The 12,475-nt window shown below is 35.4% G+C and overlaps 1 protein-coding gene across 1 annotated transcript in view; it reads left to right on the forward strand.

Annotated features, from left to right (window-relative positions):
- The window catches only part of LOC100727815 (solute carrier family 5 member 4), a 41,173-nt gene extending 34,336 nt beyond the window's left edge, over window positions 1–6,837 (forward strand). The window contains exons 13-15 of the mRNA XM_003478288.2: window positions 796–1,011; window positions 3,377–3,479; window positions 5,730–6,837. Of these exons, the coding sequence (XP_003478336.1) occupies window positions 796–1,011; window positions 3,377–3,479; window positions 5,730–5,944 (534 nt within the window). The 3' untranslated portion in view covers window positions 5,945–6,837. The remainder of the gene's footprint in view (window positions 1–795; window positions 1,012–3,376; window positions 3,480–5,729) is intronic.
- The last annotated feature ends 5,638 nt before the right edge of the window (window positions 6,838–12,475 follow it).

Below are 12,475 nucleotides of genomic sequence, written 5' to 3' on the forward strand. Positions count from 1 at the left end.
AAATATTAAATTGTTGGGAGAAAATCTACATCACTAGTAAAAAATCAAAACATATTCCTTGCTATTGTCATGTAAAGAATTGATTGATCGTTGTTCCCCAAGTATATTTAATTCCTTAATTTAATTCCTTAATTCCTATATTTAATTCCTGGATATTAACCTTGTTATTATGACTTTCAGATGAATAACAGATTCAGAGTAGTTAATATTTATGTGCCTTTCACTTGTCACTTCATCCTACTAAACGCAATTTATGAGCCATATTGATTATTTTTCCATCCAAAGATTATATTCTTAATCTCTGTGCAATAGTTTTTCCTAACATAGAACACCTTGAACAGGGGACCAAGTGACACATGTTTCCAAATAATTTTCTCAGAGAAAATAAGTGTTTTCAATTGTCAAGCACTTAATAGAACTCTCAAAACTGCTTAGTATCAGTTCCTCAAATTGTATATCAAAAATTGTATTTCTAATTATTCTACAAAGCAAATCATAGATTGTTATTATATCTGCAAAACACAAACCAGGAAAATGACAGCTTGGATCACAGAAGAGAAAAGAGTTCTAAAAGTGAAGAATCAACAGTTCAGTGGTATTTCAGGACTATAGAAACCAACAGCTCACTAATAAACACACATATTTGCAATTTTCACTGTTTGGCTAACTTTGTGTTCAAGGTTAGATATTTGTTGGTCTTCTGTTGAGAAAGCAGACAGGGCGATAATTATGAGTTCTTGAATGGCTTTTGTATCTTTTCTAAACACTTGGGTTTTGCTCTTGTTTCTTTTTCAGGGAGCATTCTGGGGTCTGATGGCTGGACTTATTGTGGGCATTATTCGTATGATTGCAGAGTTTGCTTATGGAACAGGAAGTTGCTTCGCACCCACCAACTGTCCCACAATTATCTGTGGAGTACACTATCTGTACTTCTCCACCATTCTCTTTTTTATAACTGTGATAGTTGTCCTGGGAGTTTCCTTCCTAACAAAGCCCATTCCAGATGTAAATGTAAGTGGTGCACAATGGGCATATGCTCATTTTAAAATAAGAGTTCTTTGTCATAGAAAGTTGCAGTTAGTGTACAAGGTGCAGGCCAAAAGAATCATTGTGTCGTTAAAATTAGAAACACTCTGAGAAGTTATTCTCTTTTAACCCATTCTATGTACAAAGCAAGAGTAAAGGATTAGGAAACAGTCATCCTTCTTTTAAAATTTAACAATGCACTTAAATGGTAAGTCTATTCCACTAATATATGAGGGATACAAGGGAAAAAAATAGTTGTCCGAGAGACTGGGAAAGACTTTGCAACAGAGCTATCACATATCTTGAGCCTTTTGGGGGGTAAATATAATTTCATATCCATTCTAAATACTAATACAGAGATTGTTTAAGGCACATGGTAACAGGGGTCAAGAAAGGGAAAAACACAATAGAATAGTGTTACGCACTTTTGTCTTTCAAATTGATAAAAAAAATTTCATGTGAATAACGTATAACGTTAATTTGGATTTGCCCACAGGGCAGAATTCCAGTGCATGTAAGAACTGTATAATTTATGAGAGGCCAATAGCACAGTATTTATCAGTTTTTAAACTTCTGTACCTCATGAATCACTAATTCCATTGTTAGGGATATTATGTAAAAAGACTTGTAAAAGTGCGAAATAGATATAAGCATTAACTCTGAAATTTCTCTAATCAAAAAAGTAATAAAGTACAAAAACTGGGAGAAATTCAAATTTTCATCACTGAGGCAATGAATATACAATACACCAGTAGTGCACTGAATGTTATATAACTATTTTAAAACATAAGAGAATCTCTTATTTGTTTTGAAAATGTGCATAATATAGTTAACTGAAAAAAATGCATTCATAAAAATATAACATTTTAAACACTATGTTTGGAATAAAATACATGTGGGAAAACATGAATATATAAACATATATAGAAATACACAGATCAAAAAATCTTATATCATACACACAAAAAACATCTTTGTGCATGGGTAACTATAAAGGCTCAATAAATATTAATGTTTTAAATATAAATATTATTTGAATTTGTTATTATCAGAACAGCTTTTATGTATTTTGTATTTATCATAATTTTCAAAGCAATGCGTATTTATATATTTCCTTGAGGGTTGTCCAATAGATGATGTGTGGGCGGGAAGCCTGAAGCATAAAAAGGGTTCAAATTGTTTACCAATGACATGACACCAGAATTCACAACTAAATATTTGCATAAAATATTAGTGAAAAATGAAAGCTATAAAGTATATCATGCTATATAAATATTTTAAATGATTTTTGTCAATAGAAATAACAATTTATTATCAATTTTTAGAAGCATTTTTTTCTAGAGGACCAGGGAGACCATTTTGTAATTTATGCTTATAAATTATGCTTACTTTATTTTGTTTGGATATGTACCTAGGAGTGGGATAGCTGGATCCTATGATACTTATATTTTTAGGGGTTTTGGGGGGACGAGGCAGTTCCCAAAGCCTCCACACTGCTCAGGTTCTGTTACTAACCATTCTAAATGAAGTGGTATAGCATTTGATTATAATTTTCTTTTGTTGGTTGTTTGTTTGTTTTGTTTTTATCGGTACCAGAGATGGAACTCACAACTACGGCTTGCAAACGCAGGCGCTTATGCCACTGAGTTAAATCCCCAGTAGCTTCATTATCGTTTTGATTTGCATTTCGTTGTTAACTAATGACCTTAACCATTTTTTCACATATGTATGGGCAATTTTATCCTTTTTTTTTTTTGAGAACTGAGTGTTCAGATCATTTGCACAATCAGAATATTTGAGGATTTCATTAAGCTTTTAAATTCTTTAAATATTAATGTTATGATTAATCTTTGTCAGATAGTTAGCAAAGGTTTTTTCCCACTCTGTAGGTTGTTTTTTCAGTCTGTTGTCTCCTTTGCTGTAAAGAACCATTTTAATTGTATGTAACCTTATTTGTCAACTTTGCTTTTATTTCCCGTCCTTTTGCCTCTTACCCACAAAATTATTACCTGTGCCAGTACCTTGAAGTGTTTCTCATATGATGTCTGCTAGGGCTTTCAGAGTTTCAGGTCTTGCACTGAGGTGTTTGGCCCATTTTAAGTCAATTTCTGTGCAGAATGAGTAAGAAGGATCAAGTTTCAATCTTCTACATGTGCATATCCAGTTTTCCCATCATCGTTTCTCACAGATGCTGTCCTTGGTCTAATGTATGTTTTTTACACACTTGGCAAGAATCAGCTGGTTATAGATGCACTGATTTATTTCTAGGTCCCTGTTCCATTACATCAACATACATGTTCTTTCTTATCCAATGCCCTTTACTAATTTACTTGTGTATGTCTCTGGTTAGCTGTATCGCTTGTGCTGGGCTCTTCGGAATAGTAAAGAGGAAAGAATAGATTTAGACGCAGATGAAAAAAGGCCAGAAGAAACTGAAGATGCTGTTGAAGAAGGTAATATTTGACTCAAAATTTTTTATACCTTGAAATGTTTTAAATGAAACTAACTTCAGCTTCTGGGGAGAAAAGAGCTGTTTAATTTATGGCAATGAAATTTGCAAATCTTCACTTCACAGTAGCCAAGCTAACTTGCTACATATGAAATCCATCCATTCATTCACTTGTCTTTTTGACTATCCATCCATTTTACACACATGAAAATGTATGCCAGCTACTAAACTCACAATCAGCTACAAACTCACTTCCCCTAGTTATGTCCAAACTTTTAAGTTTGATTTATTATGAGTAAGCATCTTGCCACCTTCTCTTCAAATTATGTCACTATTCTCTCCAATACACCCTTCAATCCAGGCAGCCAAATTTCTTTACTTTTCTCCAAATCCACCAAAATCTCTAAAATATCTCTACTCCCTTCTCCAAGAGGAAGAAAGAATCTATTCTTTCATGCTGTTTTTATCACACTTCCATCATAAAATTTTCTCCAACAACCATCTCTTTGTTCACCTAATATTTTTAAAACCATTAACAAGGTTTAGAACTTCAGTTCGAGGTTGAGAATAATTGGTTTGACTTGTTTTGTTCTCCTCAAATTCTAGAAGGGTCAATGTCTTCTAGATTTTTTTATTGTTCGTATCAATGTTCCCAAGCACAATTGGCCTATAATTTTTTCTTTTTTAGTCCAGCTACAACATAATTTTTTAGTCTTTGTCTGGTTTTGGTATAGTGTTCTTTAATGGCTATTTAACCACAAATTTCTATATATTTAGAGTTTTCATTTCTTCGCTTATCAGTTTTGAGAAACTGTATTTTTAGGATTGTGCTTATTTATTACACCTTTAAATATATTGCCATAAACTTATTCACTGCATGTATGTATTGTCTTTTTCATCTCTTACCCCTATAGTTTGTTTTTGTTATAATTTCTAATATAATTTCTTGTGAGTTCCCTTTTGTCTTGATAAATCTTTTTTTTTTCTTTCTGAAGCAAAGTTTCACTATTTAGTTTAGGTTGGCCTTGAACTCACTTTGTAGCCCAAGATGTTCTCAAACTCACGGCAACTCCTGCCTCAGCTTTCCAAGTGCTAGGATTACAAATGTGCATTACCATACCCACCTTTATCTTGATAAGTCTTACTAAAGATTTATCTAGTTTTCTCATAAAGAACCGATTTTGGCTTTGCCTTATTTCTATTATGATTCTTTTCTATTTTATTACTTTCTATTCACATTTTATAATTTTCCTTTGCATTATTTGAGTTTATCTATTGAAATTTTCTCCAACTTAAGTTCTATATTTACTTCATTAATTTTCAGTCTCTCTTCTTTTCTACTGCAAGCAACTAAGGCTATATAAATACTGAAATTCTCTAGTACTGCAATAACTACCTTTGCACATTATTTAGGTTTTTGTGGGAGGGAGTATTTTATCAGTATATTTATGGTTTAAATTTCAAAAAGTTTGTGAAGTTACAGGGTTAGTTAGTGTCTATGTAGTTTTGCTATAGAATCTAAACTTCCCTCTATAAAATTGAATCATGCTGTCCTAATAACAATATATGACAATAACCATTCCCAAACAAATTATTTAACATAGTATGTTGTGAAACTTCTGAATTTCTGATAATTTCTGAATTGATGATAATGATATCTCAGTGTAGTTTTAACTCAAATTTCTTTTTTCAAGGGAAGCTAAGAATCATTTGTCTTTTCTGTAAGTTCTTTACCATCTCTGTACCATATTTAAGTGAGGCTGTTGATAGTCTTTTCTATTCCATATTGAGTATTTTAACCCTCTGTAATACAGCATACAAAGTTTTTCCCATTTTTATCACCTGTTTTTACTTACTCTGTTGGATTCTGCCATGAAAAAATTACATTATTAATGTGTGTTTGCAATACAGAATAGTGATGTTTGCCTTGGGAAATTAGTACCAGTGTATATCATACTTCGATCATTTTCAATCTCTTTATTCCCCTTCCTTTACCTTCCCTTCTCCCCTAATTCTCTTCCCTGTCTTCAGTCATCCTATACTGTTTCCTGCCATCTCTCTTTCATTTTATTGATTGATTGATTTATATCTTATATTTCTCATATAAGAGAAACCAGTGATATTTATATAACCAAATTTGTCTATATTTTCTGAAGAATTTCTCTGACACTTATAAATGCTTAGTCTTTTTTACCACATTGACAAGGACTTCCATTTCCTATCTTTTGTGATCACTTATTTCTCTTTCTTTCAGATCATCCTACAAAATCTCGTGGATGTCTCAGAAAAACTTATGACTTATTCTGTGGTTTAGAAAACACAGGGCCCAAGTTGACCAAAGAAGAGGAAGAAACCCTTAAGAAGAAACTCACAGACACATCAGAGAAGCCTCTGTGGAAAATTATAGTGGACACCAATGCTATCATCAGCCTGGTTGTAGGAGTTTTTTTCTATGCCTATTTTGCCTGAGCGCTGAGCCATTATGACTCACTGGTTAACAAAAGAATAATTTTATCCATTTTCATTTTATAGTTTATTGTGTTGTAACAACAAGAAGCCCAATGTATGTAGTAGCCACAGAAATTTGAGGTTTGGATCCACACCAACAGAGAAGAGTCACATCATGATTGTATATTGATGAAGTAAGGTTATTATAAAGCGTACAGCAGACATGAGCATAGTCCAATAATACATTGCCATACAGTGACACAGGGGGCAGCACCATGGGGAAGGATCTTGTATGAAACAGAGCCTCTGGCAGACAAGAGAAAGAACACTAGCACTGTACTGAGTTTGTAATTTTTTTTTTTTTTTTGTCTTTTTCCTTTTTATCGGTACCGGGGATCGAACTCACGGCTGCCTGCTTGCAAGGCAGGCGCTTATGCCGCTGAGCTAAATTCCCAGCCCTGAGTTTGTAATTTCTTAAGAACTGTGTTTGGATAAAAATGGTTTGGTGCCAACAGACCCACCTGTCTTTGAGCAGAGTGTCTTGGGTCTGACTGAAACAAAGAATGCTCTCACAGCGTACTCAAGGCTACCTAAGATTTCTTTCCCAGGGAGATAGCCAGATTCTCTGCAGAAAGGCTGCAGCCAAGGACATTTCAGCAAACACCTGCATTTCACTGACTCTCATCACTTGTAATCCTTTCCCTGACTTGTTACAAAGGGAGATTGGCAACTGGAAATTTTATATAATGAAGTGTTATTAGATTTGACTTTTTGGGGGTTTTTTTTGTTTCAAAAGAGAGTTTATAATTTGTAAAGCTTGTAAAATGACTCCTTATAAGTTTTCAAACTAAGTAAGTCCAAAATCTTTTTCCCAGTTTTACTGAGGTATGAATAAAAAGTAGAAATTATATGTATTTAAGGTGTACAGTGTGTGACTTGATATGTATATATACTCAAGGGACTACTGCAGCCAACTTAATTAGTACTTTCATCATCTAGAATAGTTTTTTATTTCTTTGTTTATGGAAAGAATATTTAAAATTTGCTATCCTTGCATATATCAAGTGCATAACACAGCATTATAAGCCATAATCACCAACCTGTATATTACATAGCCTCAAAATATACTCATTTTGTAACTACCTGGCAATCCACACTGTCTTGGTCTATTTTATGTTGCTCTGATAGAGTACTCAAAACCATGAATTTATAAAGAATAGACACTTTTATAGTCCTTCAAACAAAGTCCAATATCAAGGCTACAGCATCTGGTAGGATGTTTTTGCTACCTCAGTCCTGGCAGAAGACAGAAGGTCAAAAAAACCTGAAGCAGGGAAATCTGATCCTTTCATCAAGTACTCAGTTGTGTAGTAATTGGCCCATTCTTGTGATAGTAATTCATCCATAAGGGAATAGCTCTCATGACCTACTTACCTCTTAAAGGTCCCACCTCTTCATAGTGTTACACTAGAGATCAAGTTTTCAATAGATGAACTTTGGGGGCGTATCCAATCATAGCATTCCTATATAAGCCCTCAAAATCCATGTCCCTGTTGCATCCAAAATAGATTAATTCCATTCTGCTGGTCCCAAATGTTTTAAATTGTTCCAGCATCAACTCCAAAGTCAAAGTCTAAAGTCACATCTGAATCATATATGGATGAGACTTAAAGCATGCTCCATCTTGAGGTAAATTTACCTTTAGCCACAAGTCTGTGTAAACAAGTTGTCTATTCCAAAGTACAATGGTGGAACAGGCATAAGATATACATTCCTATTCCCAAAGGAGAAATTGACATAAAGAAGGTAACTGTGTCCCTAGAGGGTCTAATACCCCAGAAAGAAAACAATGCTAAATCACCCTTCATTAGATAAGAGGTTAAAGACGTGATGGATTACAGATGATAGTACTTACAGATAGATGTGAGATATTCACACAGACCAGTAAGCATGGGGCTGCACAAGGTGGTTGGGAGACCCAACTACCAGAATACAGCTTGAACGAGAGAGTTATCAGGTCAAATTCACAGAAACCTGTAGCTGAATCAGAAGTAAATCATTACTTGGGCACGTGCTGCTTGCAGAACAAGATTGAAGAGTGTACTCTAATAAGATGGAAAACAGAAAAAATGAACAGATTTCTATATACCTATGAATCACCAAAACTTAATCAAGAAGACATAAAAGTTGTAGTAATCAAATATTGGTCCACAAAATTAAATATGTAATTAAAAGCCAACCAACAAAGAAGAGCCCAGGCTCTGGTGGATTTACCGCTGAACTTTACAAGAAATTTAGAGAAATAGCTGGATATAATGGTGCACACCTGTAATTCCAGTACTCAGGGGGCTGAGACAGGAGGATTGTTGAGTTTGAGACCAGCCTGGGCTACAAAGTGAGCTCAAGGCCAGACTGAACTGCCTATCAGGACCTTGTCTCAGAAAGACAAGAAAAAATTTAGAGAAGACCTAATGCCAGTACATCTCAAACTCTTTAATGAAGTTGAAAGGGAAGTATTCTCACTGAAAGAGAATTTAGGGAAATTAAACCTTTTACAATAGCATTAAAAGAAAAGAAAAATTTAAGAATCAATGTAAAAAGGAAGTGAAAGATCTTTGTATTGAAACTATGGTACTCTGAAAAAGAGATCAAATAAGATGTCAGAAAATGGAAAGAGAGCCTTTGCTCACGTATAAGAAAAACTAACATAGTAAAACTTCCAAAATTGTTACACAGATTTAATGCCATCCAATCAAAATACAAATATTCCATCTTGAAGAATTAGAGAAAATAATCCTAAAATTCATTTAGAGCCACAAAAGACCTAGAAGAACAAAAACAATTCTGGGCCACAAAGGCAAGTCAGGGGTCATCACAATTCCTGACTTGTAATTATACTGTGAATCAACTGTGATATAAACAGTATGGTATTGGCAAAGAAGACCAAAGGATCAACAGAACAGGACATAATATGTATAAACAACCCCAAACACACCTTATCTTTGACAAAGAGACCAAACACCCTCACTGGAAGCTTCTTTAATAAATGATGCTGGTAAAACTGGCTTTCACATGCTAAAGACTAAAATTAGACCTGCATCTCTCACCATGCACTAAACTAAAATAAAATAGGGTCAAAGATCTAAATATTAAAGCAGAAACACTATGTAGGCTGGAAGTTAGAATAGGTAGAACTCTTCAGGATTTTGGTGAAGGCAAAGACTTTATGAATAAAATTCCAGTTACATAGGAAATATCTCAAAAAATCTACAAATGGATATTATCTTATTAGAAATCTTTTGCACAGTAAAAGAAATCCAAACAGAGTGAAAAGACAACCCAGAGTGGAAAAAGTTTTGCCAGCTTTTCCTCAGTCAAAGGACTACTACCTACAGTATGTGAAGAACTAAAAAATTCTGACTCTCTCAATTGAAAGACCCAATCCAAAAATGGGTATCTGAAATGAATAGCCGTTTTTCAGATGAAGAAGTAGAAACAGCCAATAAATATAAGAAAAACATTCAACTTCACTGGTCATTCAAGAGACACAAATTAAAACAATATTGAGATTTTGTCTTACTCCAAAAGAATGGCTATCATCTAAATATCAACCAACAGCAAATGCTGATGGGGCTGTGGGAAAAAGGGAGCATTTTTCTGCTGTTGGTGGAAGTGTAGACTGATGCAACCATTGTGTAAATCAGTGTGGAGATTCCTCAAAAAATTAAAACTGTAGATTCCATTCAATCCAAGGTATTCCCATTCTTGGCATCTTCTTAAATTGGTTAAAAGTATCATATCACAGTGCTATATGCACACTCATGTTTATAGTGACACAGTTTGTAATAGCTAGATCTTGGAAACAGTCCAAAAGCCCATCAACTGGTAAATGGATAAAGCAGATGTGCTTGTATTGTACAGTGAAATACTACTCTCCCATAAAGAAGGGCAAGCTTGCAATATTTCTAGGTAAATAGATATACCTTGAGACCCTATTATTTAGTGAAATAAATTGGACACATATATTTTAATCCTTCATTTTTTCTCTGTCATGAAAAACAAAAGTATAAGTAAGGACCAAAATTTGTAGTAGATATTGGGAAATAGGAAGGAAATGTTCAAATGGAGAGAGGTTTAAGGGAGGGGAATGGTGATAGGAAATAAGGGAGCAGAAAAATAAGAGAATAAAAGGAAAAAGTAGAAACAAACAAAGTTTTTGTAAATACAGAGGGAAGAATGGTTGAAGGGAGGGGAATGGGATTAAAATGAAGCAGCAAGATACAGCATGCACAGGTATAAATTCCCTAAGATGAATGTTACCATTTTGTATATCTAAAATGTACCATTAAATTAAAAAAAAAATTAACTGTCATGTTACCAGTCTGAGGCCAATATAGTGTTTTAGGTACCCAGTGTCAACAAAATCACACAAAAAAAACAAACTAGGACTACATCAATCAGAAACCACCAACTAACATCCAAATAAGGACATTACACTCTAACCAATCAAGAATATCTTCTTTGTCTTGATCCTTAGCATTTCTTGTAAAGACTTAGCACATCTTACAAAGAATGTGTAAGTTTCTCTTACACATTCCCTATTACTAGTGGTATACTAGACTACTCATGTATTCATGATTCATGAATTGATGTCTGCTCAAATAAACTTTTAAGAATACTAACACTGACCTCTGGGAGAACATGGTGGATAGATAGCAGCAGCTTTGGAGGCTCTCTGAGAAACCGCACTTAAAATCCAGAAATGGTGCTGGGTAAGAAATCCTAAGCAAGGGGAGATATACTTTGCCGACCCAGGAACAAACTAAACTAAGAGAAACCAACTGGAAACGAAATCCTGATGATATAACAGGAACAGATAAGGTCTCAGCACGGAAGCTAGACCCCGTGCCACTGGAAGCTGCAATTTGAATTTCCTGCAACCGCTGCTGAATCCCAATCAGTGTGGCAAGGAGAGAGGCACAAAAGCTCTGAGAGTGGGAAGCAGTGAATGGAGTTGAGAGCGGGACTGGCCGGGAGCCCTGCATCGACCTGCAGTGAGTGAGTGGATTGGGGACCCTTCCATGGAAGAGGAGGCTTCAGCAAAGGACATACTGGGACCAGGCAGACTAGCCAGAACAAGTTGTTGCAGTGACTTCAGACACATATTCCCCTCTCAAGCAGGACTGGTGGGGAGTGCCTGGCCTGCGTGACACCGCTGACTAAGACCCAATAGGCTAGCCCAAACCAGGTCCCAGCGCCTGGAGGTGCACCCTAGCAGTGAAGCCTTCGGTAGGGTGACTTGGATGGGCGGGCCCAGCATAGGCTGCCCAGGTCTGTGTCTCCCTAGTACACTGCAGTGGGCGGGAACACGTAGCCAGTGCGATTCAAACAAACTGTAACCGACAAAGAAAGAAACTGGGCATCCTATATACGCTTGTATGGAAGGAACAAAAAGTATGGGAAGAGGGAGCAACACGAAAAGGTCCGCAGTCCCCAATCCTGAGAACACTGATCCAGGAAAGGTGAATGCAAAGGACAATGAGAACAGAAAACATGCAATATCAGACATGGCACCAATAAGCACTATCTCCAGAGCCTCATAGACAAGTTCAGGAATGAAGTTATTAATGACCTGAAGCAAGATATAAGTAGAATAGTTAAAGAAATACTAAACACCACCCAAGAAAAAACAGATGGTGGAATGGAAGAACAGAAAAAAAGGGGAGAATTGTTTGATGGAGAAAATAGAGAAAACATAGAATACGTGAAGCAGGTTCAAAGAGATTACCAGGAAACTAAAAACTCTATCAAAAACTGGCATAACAGCTTGAAAGAAACTAAGGATAGATTATCTGAACTGGAGGGCAGATTTGTAATATGGGAGAATGAAATGAAGAACTTCTTAAAAATAACAAAAAAAACAAACAGCAAGAATACAAAGGCTAGAAGATGATAAGAGGATCTATAACTTAAGAATTAAGAACATAAAAGAAGAAGTAGGGACACAAACAAGGGGACTACAAAAGCTATTCACAGAAATAATCCAAGAGAATTTCCCTAATTTAGTAAATGGTAAAGATACTCAGATGTACGAGGCATACAGAACCCCAGCCACCTACAACCCAAACAGAGCTACACCCAGGCATATAATAATCAAAATTACAGAAATACAATATAAGAACAGAATATTAAAAGCCATCAGAGACAAGAAACAGGTCACTTACAAGGGAACACCCATCAAAATTACAGCAGACTTCACGGCACAAACCATCAGATCATGAAGAGCATGGGGGGAAATAATTCAAGCTTTGAAAGATTATAACCTCCATCCAAGACTGATGTAACCTGCACAATTGTCCCTAGAAATTGATGGAAAAACAAGGTGCTTCCAGGATAAAGAGGAACTAGGGGAATTTGCAACCACCAATTCAACTTTACAGACAATACTGCAGGATATTCTAAAAAAGGAAAATACTGGGATTCCAGAAATAGTGGCAGAGAGGCCACAATGAATGGAGCAGAAAGCAAAATGAAGAAGACAAACTGACAACA

The sequence above is a fragment of the Cavia porcellus genome, unplaced genomic scaffold (assembly GCF_034190915.1).
Source record: "Cavia porcellus strain 051 isolate PalLab524CR breed Dunkin Hartley unplaced genomic scaffold, mCavPor4.1 scaffold_16, whole genome shotgun sequence".
In the NCBI taxonomy this organism is placed as follows: domain Eukaryota; kingdom Metazoa; phylum Chordata; class Mammalia; order Rodentia; family Caviidae; genus Cavia; species Cavia porcellus.